We start from the raw sequence: 26,597 nt of genomic DNA on the forward strand, positions 1-26,597 counted from the left end.
CCCCAATTGTTTGCCCCAATTGGTGTATTCCAAGTCAGATCAGGAGCTAGCTAAACAACAGAGCAAAACAAGAGCCCCCCCCCAAAAAAAAATTGGTTCCAATTACCAGACAGACTAATTTTAATACCCGCTGCCTTAGGAAGAGACTTCGTTCTTCAAATCCACCAGGCCTCACACCTTGGAGGCTCAAAATTGGCTGTGTTGCTTCGGAACAGGTACTTCATTCCTAAGCTGACTCAACTGGCAAAGAAAATCAGTCAAAGATGCCCACAATGTCTACAAATAAATACCAAAGCCACCACTATCTCAGAGGGAATTCGATACCAGAGAATCTTTCCAGGAGAACACTGGAAAGTTGACTTCACTGACATGGGAAAACCAGGATTACATGGACATAAGTATTTGCTCGTTTTGGTGGACACTTTCACTGGATGGATTGAGGGATACCTGAGGAAGACCGAATCGGCCTCAATTGTTGTCAAAAAGCTTTTATATAAAATAATTCCTGGATTTGCCCTTCCCTTATCTATGGGGTCTGACAATGGCCCGGCTTTCATAGTTTCCATCACTAATAAAGTTACTCAGTTATTACAGGCTGATTGGAAATTTCACTGTGCCTACTATCCCCAAAGTTCAGGTCAAGTTGAAAGGATGAACTAAACTCTGAAAGAGTTTAGCAAATTGATTTTAGAGTCTGACGAAAACTGGGTGAGTCTCCTTACTTTTGCCCTCCTGTGTGCACGTTGCACTCCATATATAAATGGAATAACCCCTTTTGAGGCAGTCTATGGAAGACTGCCACCCCTCGTCCCCCGCCTTGATAGTATTCATTTGGCAGAGACTGCTAACCACAGGCTCTTCAACCTGTGCTGACTTCCATCCACCAACTCTTCTGAGACCACCAAGCCAAGCCACATGCACCAGAGACCCCTCTGGCCGCAAGCCCAGGAAATCAAGTGTTACTCAAATGCCATTCTTGCACCTCCTCCCTGAACCACATTGGACTGGACCATACACCGTTGTTCTCAGCACTCCCATGGCTGTCAAGGTGGCCGGGAAACCAACCGGGATACATCACTCCCACATCAAGGTCCCCTCTCTGAATACCCAGGATGCAGGTAAGTGGACTGTTACTCAGACTGAATATCCCCTGAAACTCAAACTGTCAAAATGTTCTTGATAATGATAGTTTCTCTTGCTTGTTGGGAAATGGCTGCTTTGTCTCTTGAACATGACCCACCCCTTTACACCTGGAAATTAACAAATGCCATAACAAGCTATCTCATAGCCAAAAATACCACACTCCGTGCTATCCTGGTTACAGACCCATGTAACATTATGGATGGCCAGTTCTCCACAATGAGTTCTGCTAATTTGGGAATCAGTAATAAATGGGCTTCATCCCAAAATAGAGGCAAATCTGAGGATCTCTACGACTGCTGTATCTCTAAGGGATGACAGCATCTACAGAATACAGTTTTATGTTTGTCCCCAAGAACAGTCATCTAAAAACTCTCACCATAATGAACTCTGCGAGGGATACAATCAACTTTATTGTAATTACTGGGGATGCGAGTCCATCTCTCCATAGGGAAGTAATGACCCTTTCATTGATCTTAAGAGATCCTCAAAACCAAACTGTGCTTCCCAAAATTGTAATCCCTTTACATTTAACTTCAAACAAATCCACCATTACTCACTGCAGGGGGGAAAAACTTGGGGCATTTGACTTTATGTGTCTGGATATGACCCAGGAACAATCTTCCATATCAATAGGAGGCAGGCCACTGATCACCCTACCCGGCCAGCTATTGGGCTGCTGGCCCCACCTGCTCCCCCTACTAGGACAAATCCCAATCTGCCTCCTACTGCTACCTCTACTCCTTCACTGCCGCAAACCCCTCAGCCTGTCTCTGACCTATACAGTCCCTTAGACATGATGCTCCGATACCTCAACAGTAGGAATCCCAATCTCACCCAGGACTGCTGGCTATGTTTAGACCCAAAACCACCCTTTTACATGGGGGTGGCTCTACAAGCGTCCATTGGTTCAAATGTCTCTTTCCAGATCCAGAACTCCTCCAACTTGGACTCTAACTCCCCTTGTTAGTGGGGACAAAAACCTGTCCTAACCTCAGGATATTCAAGGAAACAGAACTTGCATCCGATCTGATACCATGACCAACTTTAGCCTGTAATCGCGATCTCTGCCTTAACACTATTGAGGTAACAAATGTTTCATATTCATCAGGCCAACATTTAGAGGCTCCCAAAGGATCATGGTTTGCTTGTACCTCAGGATGGACTCCTTGTGTCATGTTAGATGTCTTTACTAGACAAACCGGTTACATATTTTGGTCCATGTGTTCCCCTAGGTTTATTGGTATTCAGGTACAAGTGGACGAGAACACCTAAATCCAAAATCATAGAGGCCTAGATTTGTTGTTTATAGGAAAAAAAAAAAAAAGGGTGGTCTACGCGTGGCATTAAGAGAGGCCTACTGTTTCTACACTACTCACGCAGAGTCATATGAAACAGTATCAACAAGCTTGGGAAAGGCTCATAACTGAGAGCAACAACAACATGACCAGAATTGGTTTCAAAATCTGTTCTCACTGTCCCCCTGGCTGACCACCCTATTCTCAGCTCTAGAACCAATTGTTCTCTTATGTGCTTTAACCGTCGGGCCATGTATTATAAAGTGCCTTCTAAATTGCATCCAAGACTCCCTGGGTCCTGTAAAACTAAACCAAATTACCTTTCATGGAGACAAACTGATCCCAAGACCCTGACTCCTCCCCTTGCTGCTTGCTGCTTTATAACTCCCTGCAGCCCTGGCTTGGGGCACACTTCCCTGGCTGCTTGTCCGGGACAGTGCTGCCACTGAGCCCAGCTAATGAAGCGCTTCTTTTTAATTTTTGGAGTCTGTCATTTTTCTGCCCATATCATGGCCCACAACCACCCCTTGAATACATCTGTAGCCTCTTAACGTCTCTTGTACCTGCACCTCTTAGTACCTGTCCCCTGTAGCACCTAGCTTCCCCACTGAGCTGCTGTCCTTTTCCTCTCTGACATCTTCCCTGCTCACCAGCACTCCAAACACAGCTTGGCACACTTCTGCCCTGCTTGGGGTCTAGAAGAGAGTCAATGTAAGAATTCAACAGGTTTATTCTTGGAAAGAAAGCCTCATGAAAAGTAAACTCCACCTTAAGGTATCCCTAATTTGACAGAAGAACAATAAAAGCTTAATAGACTTGCCCTCCAAAGACAGGGTGTCAAGCTGTGACAAAACGCAGGTAGAAGAAAGAACAAGATGTAGAAGGCGGCAAGCCAGAGCAGGCCGCAGACCTGCATGCTCATCCTTCTGCCCCTCACTTCTTCTGTTTGTCTTTTTTTTTTTTTTTTTTTTGGTAACCGGGATCACAATCCTGACCTCACACTCTCCAGGCAGATGTTTATACTGCTGAGCTAAATCCCCTGCCCTAGCTACTTACTTCCTACAAGTCCCTTCACATCACTGAGCTGCAGCTTTCATGTCTGTTAAATGAAGAGATTTTTTTTGGTCTTTTTGAGACAGGGTCTCCCTGTGCAGTTCAGGCTGGCCTTGAGCTCACTTTGTAACCCAGGCTGGTCTTGAACTCTCAGTCCTCCTCCTGCCTCAGCCTTCTGAGTGCTGCAATTACAGGTGTATGCCATCATGTCCCTTTTGTTTTGTTTTTTGTTGAGATACCTGAAAGTAACGTGACTCTATCATGGGGCAGGTACAAAGAGTCCATCTGGACGCAGACAAGTTGAGTCAGACTGACTCAACTTGGTTTCAGTTTTCTTCTCTTCAAACATTACTAGGGATAGGATTTTCTGCACGATGAAAGAAACAGAATATACAGTAGAAATGGCCTTTATTCTAAGGACTCGGAGAGAAACTCCATGACTGCCAGGGGCCTGGCTTTCTCTGCCAGATACGTGGTGTGGGGGGCATACATACAGCTTTGGTCTGGGGTGGTGCTTAAAGGGGGCATTGCTGATGTGCAAGCAGCTGATTGGAATTCTTTTCATGCCACAGGTAAACTGCCTGGGGGGGGAATGACCTCAAGGTCCCTTGATCCTCCCACTGCTAGTGTCTATCTAGGGCAAAATCCTTTCAACTAGCATATCCAAATGAAAAGCTAATGCTGATGAAAAGTCAGATTTTCATGGAGCCTGGGTGTGACTAGACACTGGGAGTGTCTGAGCTGTGGATGCCAGCATTCCTGGTTGAGCCCAGTGAAGCTGGGGGTGGGTGGTAGGGTTCAAAGGGCTTTAGAAATCACCTTTCAGTGGAGCCTAGTGGTAGAGCACTTGCCTAGCCTGTTCGAGGTCTTGGGTTTCATTCCTAGCACAGGGAGAGGTATGGTTCATATGGTTTGACCCTATTATACAGAGGAAAAAACTAAGGCCCAGGGAGACAACAGTCACAAAACCACCTAGCTACAGCCTGAAGCAGAACTCAGCTTTCTACTCCCCAGTCTAGCCCTGGAGAACGATCCTGTCAACAGTGGTCAAGGTTTGGGTCTCAGTGACCCCGACTGCCTTGCTTCCTAAGCTGTCCTGCTGTATCATGACAGCCTCCAGTGGGCAGTGACATGGAGGAGGAACGAATGTGGCCCAGGGCCTGAACATGAGGCTTTGAGGCCTGAAGTTTGCCCTAAGTGATGGGACACCCATGTTCCAAGAGCACCGCCCAAGCAATCAGGAAGTCTAAGTCCTGGCTATGAGAGTTTCCAAAGCACTGGCTGCTTTCTTTGACATCTCTCCCCACCCCACCCCCCAGTCCACAGAGCCAAGACACACACGCCCCAACTTTCTCTGCCCCATTCCCTTACTGTTTGCAGTAGCTCTGGAGCCTCATAAATAGGGCATTGAAAACACTTCCTGCAGCTGAAAGAAGCCCTAAGTAGCTTGTCTCATTCCCAGTATGCAGCCCAGCGAGGGGTCCGGCCTTCTCTGTCACTGTCTCTTTTGCCTGTTGTAATTCAGTCTGCCTCTCTCGACTCTGCCTGTCTTACTCTTAGCTGTGCCTCCCCTCGCTGGCTTCTGCCTCCTTAAGCACAGCCCCTTGCTTGGTCGTTCTGCCCTCTTGCATTTGGTTCTATTGCTCTTTTCATCTTTCTGCCTCGCATCAATACCATTCCTTCTTCCCAGAGTCTTCCCTCTCCTTCAGGCCCAGGGACGGGGCTGACAGGGTCTGTAGTCTAGGGCCTTGGGACCTGCAGCCAAGTGTGGCCTCAAGCCAAAGGAGGGTGGAGCGTATGGGGCGGGACTGACCACAGGGGCCACCTCATAAAGCCTGGCCAGGAGCGTAGCCTGGTCTGGAGGAGTCCTGGAAGGGTGGTTCAGTCCCACAGCCTCATAGGCCTTGAAGGGTCGCTACAGCGTCATGGGCTGGAGCCCTCCGGCCCCACCCAGCTGGGCGCTACTGCTAAGGCTGTTGGTGTTGCTGCAGCCCTGGGGGCTGGGCGAGGCATGCAGCTGTGCTCCCGCACACCCGCAGCTGCACGTCTGCCGCTCCGCACTGGGTGAGTCTAAGGCCAAGGTCCACGGCAAGGGCGGGGTTGGGGATGGGGGCGGGGTTGGTGGGGGTGGGGTGGACAGATGATGGAGTGGAGCCAGCTGCAGACTAGGAGTCTGGGAGGGGGAAGGAGCTCAGATCTCACACCCACTGCCTCCTGCTGGGGCTGATAGGGGGGAGTGTCGTAGCAATCCCTCAGAAAGGAAGTGAGACTGGAACCTCAGCTCGGGCAACCCTTCCCCCAGGTCATGCTGCAGGTGGCGCACATCATCCAACAGCTGTCACCTGTAGCCCAGGCATTATTACTGGACAAGGATGGTGTGGAGGAAGAGAGAGAGATTGGCTATAACAGCTCTTTATCTGGCCCTGGAACTGAGGTTTCCACTGTGCCTTACCACACACGTTTTGCCCACTTTTTCCTCCTCACTTCCTCAGCCCCCTAAACTCATCCCCCAAAGCCTAACTCATGTCCCCTCTTCTCTGAAGCTTCCCAACTCCTTGGTGCCACCACAACATCTCTAACATTTCTATTTCTACTACACTGGGCTAGTGTCCTACACACACGTGTCCTTGCTAGGTCAGAGTTCTGCATCTCTGGGACCCTGTCTTGCGATGTCTGTGGCCTTATGCCTACTGCCAGGCCTTTGTAAGCAATTCCCAATGGATGCCAACACAGCAAGAGATAGGTGTCCTCAGATCAGGATCAGACGTTACTACCATCAGCTCTGGGTGAACTCTGAGGCCTTAGGTAGCACCAACAGATGAGCCCAGGCCAGTGCCTCAGTTGAGGTTCATCCTCCCTACAGCACCACACTCCTATCCTGCCGTTCTGTGGGTTCTGAGTGAGTAGGTTCAGGTGGCCAGATGAGCACAGAGAGTGAGGACCTTTGGCATGGGAGCAGGTATCTCCAGGTCCCCACTCACAGACACCTCACATTGTTTACACCCCAAAAACACCTAAACCAAGAGCTCCCTGCAACATTCTCTAGGTCTGCAACGTTCTCAGAGGTCACCTCTGAGCATGTGGCTCACAGGTACATTGTGCCATGAGTGCTGAAGGCCCCCTCCTTTCCTCTACAGTTATCCGGGCCAAAATCTCCAGTGAGAAGGTAGTTCCTGCCAGCGAAGACCCTGCTGACACTCAAAAAATGATCCGGTATGAAATCAAACAGATAAAGGTACATGGGGACAGGACAGGGTATTTTCTGCATCGGGTCCTGGCAGGGATGAAACGTGTTCAGGAGGGGCTGGTCTGCTGGCCCGTTGCAGGCAGTCTGGCTCGGAATTCCTGGTATGGAGATGCTGAAGTGGAATGGGTGAGATGTTGAGGGCAGGGCCCATGGCTCCAGGGAACAGTGTAGGGTGGAATCTTAGTATCCTATTCGTCCCATGGCTGCCTGTGTGAGCCACTGGAGTACCTCTCCCTCATGGGAATAAACTAGGTTTAGATTTTTACTTTTTTTTTTTAAGACAGAGACAACCCTCGAGGTTATCCATATGCATTAATTCCTGAACTAGACTTTTGCTTAATATTTGTAGACTGAGTAATGAGAGGTTTTTGCATATTAATATACAAATGACACTGCTTTTTATAATTGACTTTCAGATGTTTAAAGGGTTTGAGAAAGTCAAGGATGTTCAGTACATCTATACACCTTTGGACTCTTCCCTTTGTGGTGTGAAACTAGAAGCCAACAGCCAGAGGCAGTATCTTTTGACTGGTAAGCTAGAGACCAGCAACTGGCCTTGAGAGAAACAGAGTTGAACGGCAGTGTCAGGAGCTTTGGTGACCTCCTTTTTGATACAGGAGTCTTCATAATGGTCACAGCCTCCACCTCACTGTATTAACGGCAGGTGACATTCCTCACTCAGGGCAGCAAGTTCCAGTTTAAAAGTTTTAATTGGTACACGATTTTTGGCATTTTGAGCCAAAATCTAGCCCCTAAAACTAGTCCCTATGGTTCATGGCCTAACACAGCCCTTTCATGGCTTGGGCCCAGGTAAACCTCCTCCATATGAAATGATCACATAATGAATGAACGCAACAGTGAATTATTTTGGAATTCAAGGAACAGAAGTGCTTGAACAGTCATGAAAGCTTCACTGTGGAACGGGGTCTAAATTGGCCTGAATAGCTTAAGAATACTTAGAAGCAAGAAAAATAAAGAGCACAGCAGGTGGAGAGAACAGGTAGAATAATTCTGATATCTATTCATCCATTCAACAACGAATGGCTGCCTACTATCCACTGTCAGGCCTTGGGCAGGAGAGGGGATGCACTGGGACAAGTCACAGTGCTCAGCAGTCACAGGTAGGCATGGCTCCGGAGGGGGGATGGGTTCTCCAGCTCCAAGGATGTACACTTGTGCTGCCCTGGGGTGGAGAGGCAGAGGAAGGGCTCTCGGTTCCCAAGACTGGCCTGCCAGACTTTTGTAATCTTTGATAGCTACCCTATTCCCAAGCCCCTCTCCTGCACAGGCCCTGGGGAGCCTGAACCCGGCTCTCTGTTAGGACTTGGGCCCTGGGAGTTTCATGAGCAGACTCCCACTGCCACACTGTCTTCTATCTCCCTTTGAAGGCCAGGTCCACAGTGATGGGAAAGTGTTCATTCATCTGTGCAACTACATCAAGCCCTGGGAGGACCTAACCTTGGTGCAGAGGGAAAGTCTGAATCATCACTACCACCTCAACTGTGGCTGCCACGTAAGGCGGGGGTGGGGTGAGGTGGGGCTAGGGGTGTGTGTGTCTGTTTCTGAGATTGTCCAGGGAGGAGTGGAGGCTTGAGCCTTGCAGCCTGGCACACTGGGCATTCATCCCTTCATTTAGTCACTCTACTACACTTGAGCTCTGCTATGCATCAGGTACTATACCAACTCAGGGACATGAAAATGAGTCCACAACCCCTGACCTCAAAGAACTTACATTTTGGCTGAGAAAGTGGCCATCACATAAGGTAGACTGAGATGGCATTAATACAGCTACACTTAAAGAATGCCTACTCTTTGCCAGGCCTATAATAATGAGTTTTTAAAAAAGTATTTTAGTCTATATAACAAGTTTGTGAAGAATTAAGATTTCTATTTCACTGTAAAGAAATTAAGGCTCTGGCAAGTGAAGTAACTTGCTCTGTCAGTGGTAGAGTAGGGGCCTCCAGAGTTGATTCTGGAGATGACATCGGGTGTAATCCTGTACTCAGGGAGTGCAGGGAGGGAGAATTCAGGGGAAGCCTGGGGATGAAGGGTTTCCTAAGACAGTTGCTGAGATGGACCAAGAGAATATGTAGGAGTCTAAGTGGAAACAGAAGGACATCTTCTCACTTTTATGTATGTGGCCATGATTCTAGATCACCACCTGCTACACAGTGCCCTGTACCATCTCAGCCCCCAATGAGTGCCTGTGGACAGACTGGCTGTTGGAACGGAAGCTCTATGGGTACCAGGCCCAGCATTATGTCTGCATGAAGCATGTGGATGGCACCTGCAGTTGGTACTGGGGCCACCTGCCCCCCAGGAAGGAGTATGTTGACATCATCCAGCCCTAGTGGGGACTAGTAGCCCCATGTGCTTTTTAAGAGTCCTGAAGATCAAGCCAGTTCTCCTTCCTTGTGAAACTCTATCAACACCTGGCCAGTTGTTGCCCACCAAGGGACAGCCTGGTCAGCATCACAGCAGGGGTGGCGCATGTTAGAGCTTGTGCCTAAGACCCCACCCTATGGCCCACCAAGGACTGGAGAAGGCAGCATGAGTTTTCTGTCTTACCTTCAAGCCCACATCCCATTAATCTAGCTTACATCTGTTACTGAAAGTTTTGATTCTGGCTTTGTTTATTTTCCAAAGTCAGAACTATTCCCTTTTTCCCCATGGCAATGTGTTTTCCTTTCCCTTAACTGACCCGAGAGAGGAGAAAAGGAATGTTATTCACAGAGATGATATGACCTTGTGATATGCAATGCAGAAGTGTGGGGTTGATGGTATCATAAACCGGCTGACTGGCAGGAATGAATGATTTACTGCAGCCGTGTATCCTCTACTCCTCTTGTCTCAGTGGTTCTAATCCTGTACACTTCCAGATATACCTTGGCACACAGAATCACTTGATTCGAGAGTTAGGACAACCTAACCTCTCTCCCTGCGCTGTGACCCTCAGCACCATTCCCAGTGAAGGTCTGATCCTGTTAGCACACTCCACGGACAAGAGAAGGCCTCCTATACAAGAGCAGACATTTTCTTCCAGGTTAACTGTCCCGAATGGCCTTGACTGATCTCTAGAGGGCTTCTCTTCTGTCCCCTTCACATTACTAGTGTCCTGATTGCTACTTCATGATGCTTTTAAGCCAAAAAAGCCTTTCTCTAGTAGAACTGAAATCCCTCCTACATCACCTCAGAGAGATGCTCATTTCCTGAGGGGAAATTTTAGGACCAGTATCTCTACTCTTAGAGGGAAAAGGAGGTGGGGGCAGGGAGAGAGACCACTTGCATTTGATGTAGTTTTCCAGTGGTCAGCATTGCTGGGATTACTGCAGGAAAAGCCAGCTCTGATACCCAGAATGCCCTCCATCTCCTGGACTCCCTGAGGTCTCCACCACAGACTCCTTAGGGTTTCTTGGCCTCTGCAAGCCTTCTGGACTTGCCCTGAATGAGAAAACCCTGATATTGGCTTCTAAGATTTATTATGGACAAATGCCTAACATCTACAGTCTCTCCCCAGGGAAGCTCAGGCGAAGATGATAGATAGGGCTAGTTCTCAGAGCAAATGTTGTGCTCCTCTCCTCTGTATGGTCTGCTGGTGCAGGGCCTCAGACAGCATGCAGAAGGCACCTCTGGACTTACAGAAGTTCTGTGAATGGCATTCCCATAGCCGACGGGAGGAGGCAGAGGGAACAAGGGAGCTCTGGGCCATGGCTAGGTAAAGCAGGGTTCCTCAACTGATCACGTCTGCCTTGGACAGAGGGGATAGAAAGGATGACAGGAGTTTGAGCTCCAGGTTGTCCCGGAGGAAAAGCAATAGCCTTCTTACCAACCAGCCGTGCCATCTCTCTGTTCCTCCCACCATCCTAGGATGAATCGAGAACAGCTCTAAGGTTCACTCAGCCTTATCACTGACTGGAGGAAGCTGAAGGAATAAAGTCTGGAATAAAGTCTCAGGAGTGCTTCACATTTTACAGAAGGCTACTTATTGCTTTAAAACCATCATTTCAATCTTGTGCATACACCCTACATTTCCTGGTCAGCAAAGGTTATGCCCACTGTCTGGCTGGGAAACTGGCGTTCAGTGGAGATGATAATTTGCCCAATGACGTGGCAGAGCCAGAACTACACCCCAAATCATGAGAGCTGATTGTTGGCCCACAGGCTATTACTCTCTTAAACTGATTGCCACTGCTTCTACTCCCTTTATTCTGTCTCCAGAACTTGAAAACAAGGCTGACAGCTAAAATTCAGCTACTCTGGGCCCACAAAGGTCCCACAGGTAAGCCCTGGGGGATGAGAAACTGAAGCCCCAAGCAGAACCTCATGATCACCATACGGCAAAGCTCAGGTGGGAGCCAGCAGAAACTCAGCCACTTACCATCTCTTTGTGGTTGGGGTAGTATGTCTGCTCAATGAGTGGGAACTTCTCTCCTCCCAGTGTCTTGTACATAGCCACCATCTGGGCAAACTGCAAGAGAGAAGAACACTTCAGCTCATCTAGGACAACTTCTGGAACAGACACAGCATCAATTCATCAAGCAGATAGTTAGCAATGCTCTGCAGAGGCCTCTGTGATAAACACACTGAAGATGTATGAGAAGCGTACATTCAATTTCTGTTGTCAGAGAACATATGCTTTGGATGGAGAAGAGGGAGACAGCAAGCTAACATTCATTGAACGCCTGTTGCATTTTAATGGTGTTTAATTTGATCTTTAAATCAAAATTCATGAACTAGGTTTGAACTAAAATCACAGTATGGAAAAGAGGTGCAGGGCCGCAGACAGCATGCAGAAAGCACCTCTGGACTTACAGAAATTCTGTGAGGCTCTCTACCCCAAATACCTGCTCCTCTAAGCAGTGACAAGAAAGAAAGCTGAAGGGCACCATGGGCCAAGGCAGGGATGGCAGCTTTTTCTATCAATTAGACTGATGCATCAGAGTTTGAGCAGAGGTGCAATGTGTGAAGCAGTCCTTCAGGAAGATGTGGGTGGCTACGGTGCCCAGGACATACAGACCCAGTGTTTCTAGAACTGACTTGGCCACCCCAGCACTAAACTCAGGAACTCTTCACCCATGAGGAGCTTGAACAGCTCTTAAGGGGAAGGGCAGGTACACATCCTCACAGGGCAGTGTTGAAAGGCCTTTGGCACACACCCAGCACATTCCCCACCTTTACAAAGGTAGAAACTGAGGCCCAGAGAGCTCACTTGCCTAAGGTAGCACAATAGTTGACTAGTCATAGCCAGGGTCCCTGAACCCCCAATCTGTAACTGTCCTGATTCCTTCATCTAGCTGATTTTCAGGCTACAAATATCATTCTCTTCTCATAGGAAACAGAGGACTTTCCAGCTCAGTCCATCTATCCCCTGTCACAGGGAGCAGGGGAAATCAGCACTGTGTCTCTAAGAGCATTAGGTTAGCTCACACTCCAAGTCACTAATATCTGGAACTGCTATGGGGAAAGGTGTTGGCTCAAACCTTCCTCCTACTTTGCAGAGAAAGGAAAGCTGGAACATATTTTACAGGCCCAGGTCCTGTGCTCTGTAAGGGATGTGAGCACACACATCAGATGGAGGAGAGGAGGTGAGAGCAATAAAGGCTCAGAACCAGGCAATTAGGAAACTGGAGTCTCTGGTCCTGTTCTGCCTCTTAACTTGCTAGGTATTCTAGCAAATGATCATTCCCCGCCAGCCCTCATTTTCCTCCTATAGAAGGTAAGATTGTTACAACTGATCAGTTCCTCAAATTTTGTACCACAAATAACATTCTTTCATTATTTTTTTCTCCCAAACTCAATTATCAAACTACAGTGTAAGAAGTAATCTGTCACGGCCCTTTCATGAGTAAAAATAGATTCGGTTAGTTTTAAACATTAGAATTCCTGAGTTATGCCCTTTAGTGAGAGGTGACTGGTGGCTCCAGAGTCCTAAGGCCTCTGCCAGGACCCAAACCAAGATTCACACACTTTCCAGCCCTGAGTTTGCTGTCAAAAGAGAAGACCAGGCCTCCCATGTGGATAAGGAGAATCTGGTTTGAGAAGCAGGGCAAAGTGCAGCTTCCAGACCCCACCTGGTTTCACAGCCCCCTGGGAGAACACCAGCTCTTTTCTCGTCATCCAGCGCATTCTGCACTGGACCCTGCTGCCCTCACCGTTCTCTGGTTTCCTTCCAGGACCTGGCCTTCAGACCTTTCTGTCTTGTGTGGCTCCCCCCACCACCTCATCTGACCTTTAGGATCTGCCTGCTCACCTGGGCCTGGCTGGCCGCCAGCCCTGCCCAGGCTCCCAGAGCTCTCAGCATCCCTGGGGACTGATGCCAGCTCTGCAGACGACCTCTGTCCTGCTGTAGCCCACACACTGGCACAGCACCAGGCATGTGGGGCCCTATCTTCCCTCATGTGGGGGAGTTACATAGACATTACATGGATGCCAGGAAGGCCTGCGGCAGACTCCCAGGCCCCTGGGACAGCCAAGACTAAAATGACAGCCAGTTCCCAGGCTCTAGTTGGGTCCCAGGGAGCTTACTCCACCCTCCTCACCTGATCTCCAGCAGTCCCTGTCTTTTCAAGGTGCTGAGCTTGGCATCTACCCTCTGCCTCCCTGGCACTTAGATTAACTCACAGGTACACAGTTACCAATTTTAAAAATGTAATATCTGATAAGGGCTATTTCCTGTACCCACAGACAAAAGAATGAATTGGAAGCTGGGGTGCTCTTGGCAATGAATAGGAAGATAAGCTCATTATAACCACTCATTCAGTGAATTAAGAAAGAATTCATGGATGAAATGGGATTTCAAGATCAGTTTGAATAATATATTATCAGTATCTCTGCTGGAAGTTAAAGGCTTTGATTTAACCCTGGTTTATCTGTCTCCAAAACCCCAGAAAGCCTGACAGGAATTTAGATAAATTTGCAGCAGTATGGGTGGTGGCATATTGCTCTCTCCAGAATATGGCTTTCATTGACAGGCTGCTTCTGCTTCTGCAATCCCAGTGGCCTGCCCTGACCAATTCCAGACATAGCAGATGTGCTCCGAGACGCACTGGTGGCAAGGCAGAGCCTTTTCCAACCCACCAAGGCCTCTTCTCACATCACAAGCAGCCACAGTGAGAAAGTTAGACACATGAGCCAAAATCATCATCTCAGAGGCACCCTCCCTTCACAGTCATCAAATTTATCCACTTCCATTAACAGCAGAGAACAACATGTGCAATGTCATTTGTGTGCCATCAGTTTAGTGAAAGTGAGGGGAGAACTTCCTGTGTGGTCAGGGAACCCTGCCGTTCTCACACAGTGACAAAAGGCAACGTGCTGGGATTGAGAATGGGTAAAAAGATGACCCCTCACCAGATCCCAGGTCCCAGGAGGGGCAAAGCCCTAGGCGGGGTTTTGCCTGCTCCTCCTCCCCTCTCTGGCCTCTGTCACAGTTTAGGAAAAGAACACAGGAAACTAGTTTGTTTTTAAGAGATCTCAGCTACTTGGGAGCTGTAACAACCAGGCCAGCGAAGTGGTGGCAAGTATACTAGTGATCCCAGGTTGTGGACAAAGAAAGAGGTTCAGTCAGAGGACTGATAAGTAGAAAAATTGCCCAGAAAGGGACTGATAATAGCAGCATGGCCCTGTGTGGCTGCAAGGGAGCCAGATTCAGATACATGTGTGTGTGTGGGGGGGGGGGTGTTGCAATCCCGCAGTAGGAAAAGAAGTCCCCAGAAAAGATGCTTGGCAGAGGTCTCCTTTGTGCTCTTCTGGGACTGGCGATATACTCCCGCTGCACAATGCTTTTTCTGTTTCTGTGCACGCTAGGACTCCAGATGCCTTATGCCACACACGAGGAAACAGGAACCCAACCATTCCTTAACTGGCAGCTCTGGGACCCTCTCACTCCTGCTCACTGCTCTTTCTCTACACTGTAAGGTCTCCTTGATAAGCAGGAGAATCCGAAAAGCTGTCTATTAGGGTGTTTAAAAAAAAAAAAAAAGACCAAGAGCAGAGGTCTAGATCTGTTTAGTCAAAAACACAAACAAAACACCTCTCCCAATTCCCTGATTGGTGAATAGGCACGGGGTACAAAAACTTCACAATCAGCCACCAGTCCTAGGAAGTTTGCCAATCTAGTGTGTGTGATAGCTAAAATCTGACTTTTGAAAATCAAGATGAAGAGATGTGAGTAGGGGCAGGTGTTTCCTTCTGAGAGGGCCAGCCTGGCACAGCAGAGGCAGCAGGGTGAGCTGGGTCCCTTCAGGGGCGCAGGGAAGGTCAGAGTATCCTAGCAGCAGTCACAGATCACACTCTGCCCTAGCCACACTCCTTCATTGCTTCCTCTGTCTAGAAGTTCCCATTGCTTTCCCAGATTTCCAGAGGAAACCAGACCAGCTTCTCCTCACACTGTAACCCAAACTATGTAAGAGGCAGTATGATCTAGAGAAATTCAGGCTCTATAATTTTGGCCAGTTACTTAGTCCTTTTTGGGTTTTGTTTCTTTGTAAAAAATGAAAATAACAATACTTTCCTGATAAGGTTATCATGACGATGAAATGATACGAATTTGGAAAAATCTCAGAGTGTACACCATACAGTAAGTGGTTTATGCTCCTTACCTTGTCTCTTTAATTTTCATATCTCTACAAGACGGGGTGAGATGAGTGACCTCAAGAGATACTTCTAGCTCCCACAACTATGTGATTCATATGTGCTGTAGGTAAACTTCACTTGGTGTTGAACAACTTGATGGAACTCTGTCACTAACACTCCTCAGAGTTGGACTGTCCTCTTGGCCCCCACTGGCCGCAGGCCTTTCTAAGAATTAAACTGTCCATTTGAAAAGCAAGAATACAATACTTTTATCACTGCAGTCAATATTTAAGGGCAGGGCCTACAGACCTATAAGGACTTCTTCATAGAATCTCTGTGTAACTTTGTTGAGAAGCCAAAGGTCTACTTTGCAGCATAGGTGCCCACCTGAGACACGTGGTGACATGATGACATGTGTGCTGTGACTGGCCTCTCTGTCCCATGTCCCAGCTAAGGCCCCTCTCACAACCTCTCAGCTGGTATCAGCCAGTTGAGTACCAGTGGTCCCTGCTGGGGGTGGGGGGGGGATGCAGGCTTGGGGCCCACCTTTCCTGGGAAAGGGGCCCTTACTCACCACCCAAGGCTTGTCGCAGAAGTTGTAAATGGATTCCAGGGAATTGACACTGGGGAGGCCTGCATACTGCATGCCAATGATCAGGTGGCGGAAGTCTTCATTCTCTGCCATGCCAAAGGCATGCTGCCGGACAAGCACAAAGTCTGGGCGGAAGGATCTGGTAAGAATGCAGAGGCAGAGTTTCCATAAGTCACAGCTCAGGTCACACACTACTTTATCTCCCATTCCCAAAGCTCTCTCGGGAGACATCAGGCACCACCTAGTCATGACCCTCACTTTATTATTATTGTCCTTTCTGGGTTGGGATATCAAGCATTATTGTAGCTTCCAAAGAAAATTTGAGGAATAGATTTCTGAAATTCTCTGACTCCTTTGTGCCAAGCCTTACCCTTTTCTAAGTACAAATATCCTCAGGTGGGAAGAAACACTTTTACACTCCTACATCTCAAGTAAAAAAATGTCCCCTGAAAGCCTGAAGCACCATGTGGCTCCAGAGTTGGTGCTCCTGGTGCTCAAAGCAGGCCCAGGAGACTTTAAAGACAGCAAGCGAGGCTGGCTGCCTTCACCATGCTGCCTTGAGGTTTCTGATCTGTGTCCCGGTCCAGCTCCTTAAAACTGTTCCTTAAAATAGGCAATGCTCTCATCAGGGCCCTAGGGAGCATGGGGCCAGGCTGGCTGGGAGCAGATGCCAGACCTCCCAACATTATTCTTCCAAAGCGGACGCTAGGGAGGGGTGCAAATATTTTTCGAAGAACTGAGGTTGTGCAATTGCTGCAGGAAGCACTGCAAGGACAGAATGTTCCCATGCATGGGAAAGCTCCCTGTTTCTCATCCAGCCAGCAAAGCTCCTGGTTGCAGCTGTTTCACAGGGCAGGGCCTGTCTCTGTGCCTTAGCTTCAGAGGCCTTCCTAGAGAGGCAGTTTATAGCAGTGTCTACCCCCAGGTTCCAAGGCTCAGAACTGTCACATCTTGTGCAATGGTGTACCTGGTTCTCTGCCCGGGGAATTCATCCAATCCCCACATAGGCCCAGGGATCAGGCCTTTACAAATGATAATTATTAGCACATATTAATTGTACAAAACCATGGTTTTCATTGTAAGTTTCCATACATGCATAGAATGTGAACTGGAGACCAGGATTTTACAGGGGGTTCAAGGAGATCTCCTTATTTGCTCAAGGATTAGCATCATGATACCTGCTTGGACTATTCCAACTATTTTCCTACTCCTTTCCTGTTTACTACCTAGGTCATGTTGGACGTGGAAGCCTCTCGCTGTATGTGTGACATCAGATTCCAGCCTTGTATCCCAGTATACAAATGGAGCTCTAGACTTGTGGCCAGCCCCTGCATTTCTGCACTGGGCACCTGTAAGGGCCTGTCTTGTTTTTGCCAGATCCCTCCTCCTGCTACCTTGCTACTAAGTTTTCCTGTCACCACCTGCTGTGTGCATGTTCTCTAACACACAGGAGGAACCCATCTAGCTTTTGTTGTAAGGTTCTAGCTGAACTCATTTCTCACCTGGGAAAGTCTCTGTCTGTGACTGTCTCTGTGTCTGTCTTTCCCTCTCCTCTCTCCCTCCATCTCTGATCTTCTTTAGTCTTCAGAATGGATAAGCTCATACTTCCTATTGGTAGGTCCCAGATATACCCTGGCCTTTCCTGTCCCTGACTTAGATCCTCTTGGACACTGGAATCCTTAAGGTGGGGGTATTATAGACTGAAGTGGGGAAGAGGTTGAAGTACAGCCACCTCCTGGAACATGAGTGAGATCCTGGGAACAACACCGTACAGACCATTTCCCCCATCTGGAATTCTCATTATCTCCTTCAAAAAACTTGTGTTTATGACAATATCCCGTGTATAAGGCACCAAGCATAACAACCTGGCATGGAAGCACTCAGTAACTGCTAGTTCTCTTTAACCCAGAAAGTCTATTCTTATCCTGGGTTTTCCTTTCAGACTTAGGAGTTCCTGGGAGTGAGGGATATAGGAAGAATACCAGACTGAGCAGCAAAAGAACTCACATAGAACACAGATTCTGTCATCAAGTCACTGGGTAAATCTCATTGTGAAATGAAAAGGTTGGACTAGATCAGATGTTTCAAACTGTTAAAAAAAGAAATGAAGCCTTGTTTTCTGGGAGAGATATATGGAGAGAGAAAAGCATAGACCCATGCTGACTGAAAGGGACGGAGATAGGAGTCCCAGGACTCCAGTTGCCCTCTAAGTGAGCACTCAGTCCTTGCAACTTAAAATTGCTTTCTTGACCATTGGACTAAGCGCTCTTGGAGGCAGAGAGCTGCCTTCCCTACTAAGTTCTGAACCAGCTCTTCAGGCTAGAAGTAGAGACTGTGATGGTGATCCCAAGGACAGAAGGACCCATACCGGACAACCTTTGTGCCATTCCGAAGCACCTGCACATCCACAGCGTAGGTTCCATCTGCATGGGCCACCAGGTTGAGCTCTGAAAATTCTGCCTAGAAGGTAACAGGAAGTTAAGCCCATAGTCTTGACTTTTCCAAGTTCCCCATAGCAACAGTTCCACCGCTAAACATGTACTGTTCCAAGACATTTTCACACATTGGTGTCCTCTAATTCTCACAGCACCTCTATGAGGGAGGTAGGACGGAGATTATTGTCCCCGAGAGTGTTTGTTTGTCTGCTATCTGTTTTTTGAGACAAAGCCTTGATATATTGTTCAGTCTGGCCTGAACTCACTATGTATGTAGCCCGGGTTGGCCTTAAATCCAAGGCAATCCTGCTGCTCTGCCTCCCGAGTGCTAAGATTGTAGGTACTATATCTGACTAATTATTCCCATTTACCAAAGAAGGAAAATGTGCTTCAAAAAAGTTAATAACTTTTCTAGACAAACTAAATTTACCATTGGCAGGGACAGCAATAAAACTCAGATAGCATCTTTGTGCTGCCTTTGCACAGTGAAGATGTGAACAAGAATAAATGTCCTCTTCCTTAATTTTAACATAAAAACACTAGGCTTGGCTTAGATAACTGAGCTTTTCATTCTGCTCTGCTCTGAAGTAGCTACCTAACATTACTTGGCCTGCCTGGACTTTAGTGTCCACTCTCTATAAAATAGGAATAATTTGATCAACTCTAACATATTTTTATTTTTGTTTTTTAGTACTGGGAATCAAACTCATGACCTTATGCTTGTCTGGCAGGTGCTTGTACCACTGAGCTAAATCCTCAGCCCCTAACATACTGTTTTTAAAACCAAACATAAAAGTTGTGCTTGGTGGATCATTCCCATAATCCCAGTACTGGGAAGATGAGGCAGGAAGATCACCGCAAGTTCGAGGCTGGCCTGAGTGACACAGTGAGTTCAAAACCAACACAGCCTACATTCTGAGACCCTGTCTCAAAAACTAAATACAATAAACAATATAGTAATAATGAATAGGAAAATACTCTGTAAATCATAGCCTACTGTGCATTGAATGAGGACTTATTTTAAGGAAAAAAATATATACTTTGTTTAAACTGGACATCACCTCCCCCAAATGGACCTCGTCTGTTAATCATGAAGCAAGGGATGGAGGAAGGTAAAAAGAAACCTTTTAGGACTTTGCTGTGCATACACAGGGTATAATTTCTACACTCCCTGTGGAGTGCGGCCACAGGCCCAGGGACAGCATCTGCAGGTGCACACACCAGGTGTGGCAGTGCCACCTGGTTCCTCGGCAACTACTCCTCTACAGTCTTCCTCTGGGGGAGCCCTGCACTGCAAGAGGGGCCAAAGAGCCATCCCGTTCACCTCTGTACCAACACAAGAACTGTGAAAAGACATCAAGGAAACGAAAACCAGTGGCCTCCAGGACTATGCCTCACAGAGAAAAAGCCCTAGGGAAAGGGTGGGAAGGAGGCGACAGAGAGCCCAGAACCAGGAGGGCACTGTGTTCCACGAAGCAGAACTAGATGGTCCACTCTGTGGTGCCAGGGGGAGTGGCAATGGATGACGCAGATATATCTTGAGGCTCCAGGCTGCTTACCTGTTCCACTTTGATATCATAATCTCCAAGGACTTTCTTGCCCCGAAAGCATTTGGCCCTGGAAAAAGGGAAAAAACCCACACAAATTAATTTTGTACAAGTGTTTAGAGAGAGACATTTATTCTTACAAAGAAGAGGACGACTGCAGATGGAAGCCCAGCACAAGAGCCAAGAGATGGGTTCTCACACTCACTCTGTGACTACCATATCCTGGGATACCAAGAAAGGCACGTTCTCTCTTTCTAGCCTCAATTTATCCACTTGCAAAATAATGTCAAGTGTCCTTTCTCACTCTGCCTTTGTGATTGTATGGTAAGATTCCTGGTGTTTGGCTACCAAAAAGTCTAGAAGTGGGAACTTCTTCAATGTTGTTCTTTGTAAAATTGGATCAATCTTACACACCTTTATGATTTCCTTATTTTCTAATTTTCCAGCTGTTTTTGTTTGTTTGTTTGTTTGTTTTGTTTTTGCTTTGTTTTGTTTTTGGTACTGGAGATCAAATTCACAAACTCACGACCGCATGTTTGCAAGGCAGGCGCTTATGCTGCTGAGATAAATTCCTGTCCCTTCCAACTGTTTTCCACTCTTGGATTTTCAGTTTTTAAAAAACTGCTATTAATAGTTCACTACTTCATACCAATATAAGGAGAGGAGGAAATTGAAGAAAGCTACTACCACTGAACATAAAACCATCCTGTATTTCTGAGCAGTCACAAAAATTAGTCAAGCTCAGTCACACAGCACATGGTACCCTTACAATCTGTCATGGACCTAGAAGACCCATACATTAACACTAATGGCATCACAACTCCTTGTGAGCATGTTTATGTCTATTTTTAAACTCATTCTTCCTTTGCCTTTAGCACACTCCTCTCACTCATCTCTGCACACTCGGGCTGCTCTGCTATTCATAAAGGGAGCCACTCTACACTGAACCTATCAGCTAGACCTTTCCAGTACTTAAAATTTCTGGCTGTCATATTTTCTTAGAGGTTTTCTGGGCATTTATTTCTAAAATAAATAAATAAACTAGCTGCTTTAAAGGACATTTAATTCTTGTGACAGGTTAGGAGATAGGGAGATGGGTCTTAGAAACAAGACTCAGAGGAGGAAAATGGCATAGCAGGCCATTCAGCAAGTGGGTGACAGAGCCAGTATTCACACCCAAGCTCTAGGACTCTGAGTCCAATGCCCTCCACATGGCACTGTATCCCTCTACTGATTTATTCTTTCCATCTTCTTTCCCACACTATGAAGCTGACTTGCCATGTGTGACACACTGAAATTCTTTTCTATTTTCCTTCTCCCACTCAAAAAGAACTTAATGATGTTAGAAGCACTAATTGTCTCACTACAAATACTTCCTACCCTGGTTCCTGTCAACTTATCCAGGACGAGGTCAAGCTATTTCCTTTTCTCTATCGACTTTAGAACAGCTCGTTTTAGGAAGTTGTCATTTATCCTCTCCAAGTTCCTGGCCACTCTAAAATTGCTCCTCTGAGGCACTCAGCCACCCTGGAGCTGGATCACTAAAGTCCATTCCCCACCTCTGCCCCAGTTCCTTACCAAGCCTCACATCAACTTGCTTCCAGGACTCTGATCAATAGTCACAGCTCAGCAAGTCCCTCAGGCAGGGCGCCTGTAGCATATGCTATCTGGATTATCTATGTATGGCACTATTGCTGCTCTGCAGATCTTGGACTCTGTAGGTGTTCGTCTATGATTATGAAAAGGAGGAACTGAAGTAAAGGACACATGAGTTTGCATTCTTTTGGGGGTTGAGGTATATCTATACTGGTATCAGAAATACTTTTTTGATACTTCCTACTATCATTCTGTCTCAAAATAGCTTTCTTCTGGGAAATAAGTCTCAGTGCTATTAACAATAACTTCTCACTCTATACAAAGTTTTGCATTTTCAAAGTACACTCCTTGACTTGCTTCTCACAGCTCTGAAGGATCCAAGAGGGGATAGTCTGTCCTTTGACTGGTGGGAAACTGAAGCCTGTTCAGGGTAAATAATATGCCCAAATCACTGGGAAGTCCAGAAGAGGAAAGTTCACATGCTGCCAGCCTTTCTAATTAACTCATTTATTTTGTGGGTTTGAACACCAATACTGGAGTATATTAATAGAGCCTGGCTGAGTTTATCTGTCATTTCCCGTACCTGCCCACTGACCAAGCTGGCTAATGACCCTGATTTCATGGCCTTCTTCTACACCTACCTCTCTGATACCCTAATGCGTTTTCCTTAAGGTAATTTGTCTGTCAGAAATCTTGGTTTGTGTTTCTTGGCCCAGGGTCACTGACCTCTCTTGGCAGAGCCACACTCTTAATGTGAAGGAGCTAAGATGGCAGGCAGATGGGGCACAGAGCCCTCTTCTGGAGAACGAGCACATTCTTGCAGCTCCCAGCCCTTGGCCATTTTTATTCCAGGTGTTTTCATGAATATTTTATAACTTGCTAGCAAATGACAGAAGTACTTCCTGATATTAAGAACGCACTGTCAGCAGGCAGACTGTCAGGATTCAGAGATGGGTTCTGGCATCTCAGACTACGCTGTAAATCCTAACTACACTTGCCTGGTGGTGCAAACTTAAGGAAGACGCTTGCACTAGGGAAAAAAAACAGTGCACCACAGAGTTAAAGCAATCATTCGATCCATCAATTGGTCTTAAAAAGTACACAGAAGAATAAAATACAAATAAAGCATTCTCTTTTGCTAGTACTCTCTTATCATACCCATCGTCAATTGCAAGCATGCCCTTCCAGCAGGGGAAAACATGTGGCTATGACTGCATGTATATCTACTTCAGACACATGCATGTGGCATCATGCTGCAAGGACTTTTTTGGGGACCTTGATTTTTTTTTTTTGCATGTAAAATATGTCTTAGGGATTTGCTTTCAGAACACACCAACTGACTCTTTTTATGCGCTACATGAAATTCTCTTTGAAGGGTACAGCCAATATTTATTGGGTAGCATTTAATGTTTCAGTTTTTTCTTTCTTCAATTTTAAACAGTGCTATAGTGGTTTACATTTTTACATCTATCCATAAGATATACATATTGCAGAGTCACTGGCATAAGAACCAAACATGGGTACAGTTTTTAACTGAATTGTCAAATTATTCACTCAAGAAAAAAATTACATCACTCTCATCTGGGTGTGAACATCTTGTGAGTGTTGTTTTGCCTCAGTTTCCCCATGTGGTCCTGTATATAAGATGGGAACAGAGTAGAGTTTCAGTAGGGACTTTCTGATTGGCAGTATTATAAAATAAATCCAAACTCATCACCTCTTCTCAATCCTAAACAGAATCCAAGATGTACATCCTTGAAGTACAGACTAAAAATATCTGTGGTGCCTGTGTTGTCCATTTCCCCCTATTGTAACATTTTCTTAAGAAGCCTAGCAGCTGAGATCCATGGAAGTTTAATGGCTTGCAGCTTCCTTGATGGACTAGGTAATGAACCATCTCCCCTTATTGCTAAAATGAGTAGAAGCTTTAGATTTAACCCTTGTAAACGGAAGAAGAGGATATCTTCAGCATTTCCCACCCACTTTCCAACTAGGGCTTGTCAGGCTGATGAGCACGATTTCAGAGACTTTTGTGCTCAAACCATCTGAAAATATGGTTCAGCCCAGGAAATCCCCATCTAAGCAGTCCCTGTTATCTTTGGGTAATGGAGAAATTCTAGTGATAGCCAGGGAACTGAATTCAGGCTCATTCACACCACTTCTCAGTCATGTGACTTTGGACAAGCCACTGCCTCTGAGCCTTGGCTTCCTCAAGGGCTGTGCTCAATGGCCCGTGCTTATGGTCCCAGTCCCCAGGAGGTGGAGCAGAGAAGATAGTACGAGTCCAGGAGTTTGGGGCCAGCCTTGGTGACTTACTGAGTCCTCGTCTCAAAAAGGGGGAAGGCCAATGATAATGTAATAAAAAATATTGAACACTTGCTGAACACTCAACACTATTCTAAATGTTTAATGTACTTTATCTCATTTCATAATATCTGTCCTATAGGTCACTGTGAAGAGTGAAATCAGATACACTAAAAGTGTTGTGGAAACTCTGAAATGCTATGGAAATAGGAAGTGCTGCTTTCTGAATGGCCAACACATGAACTGCCTACTCATGACGTGTGAGTAGCATGAACGTCAGATACTATTTGCAAAGTAAGTTGTGGTGTAATTTGATCTTATCTCAAATGTGAGTCCTGGACCTTCGAGAATATTCTGGATTTTAAATACTCATTCTGTCCTGCTGTTTGATTAAATGCTCTGAGTTCAGTTAGGCCTGGACAAATATAAACATTACATTTATAAATTTCTGAATACTGCACACAGGTTTCTGCTACAGTATGGACTTGCTTATAGGGAGTATTGAAGCTGGAGATTGATCACACGTGATGCTAAAGCAAGACCAGCCCTGAGACCACAGAGAGCCCAAAACAAGCCACCTAAACAAGCTGTTCCAGCTCGAAGAGGGCAAGGGGCCCAGGCCAGCCAGGCAAACAAGTTAGTAGGAAGTGGGGTTGAAATTGACATTCTTCGTGGGAGTGTATAAATAAATGTGCTTCAGTGTTTGCACAGTTCCTTTCCTCCCATCAGGAGGATAAGGGCTCCACCTGACCCCAGCTTTTTCTCTTCTTTATTTTTTCATCCTCTCGGGGTCCTTCACCCCAAAACCTCAGGAGCCACAAGGGTCGCGGCACTCGCTGACTGACTAGAGATGTTAGTAGTAGTTTGGGCAAGACTGCTATAGAAAACCGGAAGTCGCCCTAAGACAGAGTAGACCATGTGCTCCCGCAGACCCTGCTATATCTTCTCTTTCCTACTGTTCTGGAGTGCTGTGCCCTTTCCCTCGTGTCCTTCCCCATAGGAAATCTACTCTTACTCAGCCGAGAATAAATTTTCTTGAGATGCTCAAAACTCACATAAGGGTCAAACTTCAAGCTAGAAGCTGACAGTACTGTCTGGGGACCCCAGAAGACATCTGGGGAGAACTGTTTCTTGGAGCTTTGGAAATAGACTGGTACTAAGGGATTCTCATTGGTGGTCTGGACATTTATCTCTAAAAGTACTTAGTTTCTAGTTCTCACTAACTCTACTTCAGGCCCTGTTCTTTTGATAAAACATCTCAAGGCTTTAAGAAGTTAGAAAACAAACTAGAAATAGCAGGGGATTCTATTTCCCACCTCCTGCTGGAACAGCAAAGCCAAACCCACCAACCTGTCTTGGTGAGTCTGTATGCACTTGCTGCCACCTGGTGGCAATTTGTGTCAGCTCACTCACCCGAAGCCAGCAGGGATCCGCATCCCAGGAGAGCCCCGCAGGGCTTCCTGGTTTTCTGGGAGAAAAAAAAAATGCTGCTCTGAAAAACCACCACGGGGACCAGGGCCTGGACTTAGCGGTAAGAACTGTTCTAGCCTGCTCTGTGCCCTGGGTTCTGTCCCCAGAACCGCAAAACCAAAGCGAAACCATAACTCTGTGCTCAAAGTTGTACTGTTTTCTAAAAAAATGTACATCCCATCCCAAGCTAGACTGCAAAAGGTTGTAGTTAACCAGAAAATTCAGCAAAAATTTACGAGACCTAGTGGTAAATGCCTGAAATATAAAAATGCATTAGCAGCTGCCAGACAGTAAAAACACAAAGATCAATCTCCATGTGAGTAACTATTAGGGTCCCTTTTTAGTCTGAAGATTTGTGCAGTAACTGCTTATTCACAGTCTCATGTTTTAATCTTTTCCTTACAAACCAATGTAAAGTACATAACTATAACAACAATGAGTTTTCTATTGCTCAGAAAGATGTATGTGCAAGATAAATTTCTTCTACTTTCAAGGCAGAAAAAGTAGTTTTGGGCCAGGGATTTACTTCAGTGACACAGTGCCTGCATGGCAACCATGAGGTCATGAGTTCAATCCTCAGCACAAAGAAAAAGAAAGAAAGAAAAAGTTTCATCCACTGAACATGTTAGTGGGGAGACAGAAACAACAATAACAGATTGCAGATAGGGTGTGAGCTGTAAGAAATCTGAAGTGGGCACCAGGGAACCAGAAGTCCAGGAAGGCTCCACAGGAACCTGCTGGGTCTGGGTGTGTGGGAGGGGATTTGCCAGCACAGGACTCAGAACTACAAGGTGAGGCTGCAGGCCCAGAGGTCTGAGTGAGGCTGGGGCACCACTGGGGCCAGCTCACTTGGGTGAGCAGTGAGAGGTGAGGCTCTCAAAGGTCAGGTTGAGTACTTGGCATTCAATGGCCAGCCTGTGGCAGACATTTTTGAAAGTCAATCTTGTGGAAAACTGTACACTCAATAATCATCAACATTTTCATATACACACTGCTCTTTTTGTTCCTAGGACTGTGGCTTGAGTATTTTAAAGTAAGCCCCAAAGGTCATCTCTCATCCTCATTTTCAAGAATTAGCTCTAACTAGTAATGACTTAGTTTTATTTTGTGCTATTGCAAAAATGTACATTATAAACTACATTCTAACTATTGTATGTCTATAATTCAATGGTATTAAGTGTTCATAGTGCTGTGCAATCATCACCACTATTTATTTTAAAACTCTTTCACCATCCTGAGCAGAAATCATTGCTGTGTTTCCCTGATCCCCAGGAAACCTAATCTCTTTCTGCAAAATGAGCTAGTCTAGGGCAATAACTTTTAAGCTCCAAGTCATTATCT

General features: G+C 46.4%; 2 protein-coding genes across 3 annotated transcripts in view; one reads left to right on the top strand and one right to left on the bottom strand.

The window, feature by feature from the left end:
• Positions 1–26,597, bottom strand: part of Syn2 (synapsin II) — a 189,876-nt gene that overhangs the window by 36,939 nt on the left and 126,340 nt on the right. Inside the window, exons 2-5 of the mRNA XM_063237989.1 lie at positions 19,899–19,956; positions 18,273–18,364; positions 15,887–16,043; positions 11,117–11,206 (exon numbers count right to left, since the gene is read on the bottom strand). Of these exons, the coding sequence (XP_063094059.1) occupies positions 11,117–11,206; positions 15,887–16,043; positions 18,273–18,364; positions 19,899–19,956 (397 nt within the window). The remainder of the gene's footprint in view (positions 1–11,116; positions 11,207–15,886; positions 16,044–18,272; positions 18,365–19,898; positions 19,957–26,597) is intronic.
• Positions 5,301–10,714, top strand: Timp4 (TIMP metallopeptidase inhibitor 4). Of its 2 annotated transcripts, none has more exons than XM_023561920.2 (5): positions 5,301–5,555; positions 6,629–6,726; positions 7,155–7,269; positions 8,127–8,251; positions 8,911–9,009. In XM_023561920.2, the coding sequence occupies exons 1-5, from the start codon at positions 5,417–5,419 to the stop codon at positions 9,007–9,009; spliced, it is 576 nt and encodes a 191-aa protein (XP_023417688.1). In that variant the 5' UTR covers positions 5,301–5,416. The 2 variants fall into 2 exon arrangements, with proteins under 2 accessions (XP_023417688.1, XP_003462775.1); XM_003462727.5 differs by having other exon boundaries at positions 5,312–5,555; positions 8,892–10,714.

This window comes from Cavia porcellus, unplaced genomic scaffold (genome assembly GCF_034190915.1).
Source record: "Cavia porcellus strain 051 isolate PalLab524CR breed Dunkin Hartley unplaced genomic scaffold, mCavPor4.1 scaffold_27, whole genome shotgun sequence".
Lineage (NCBI taxonomy): Eukaryota > Metazoa > Chordata > Mammalia > Rodentia > Caviidae > Cavia > Cavia porcellus.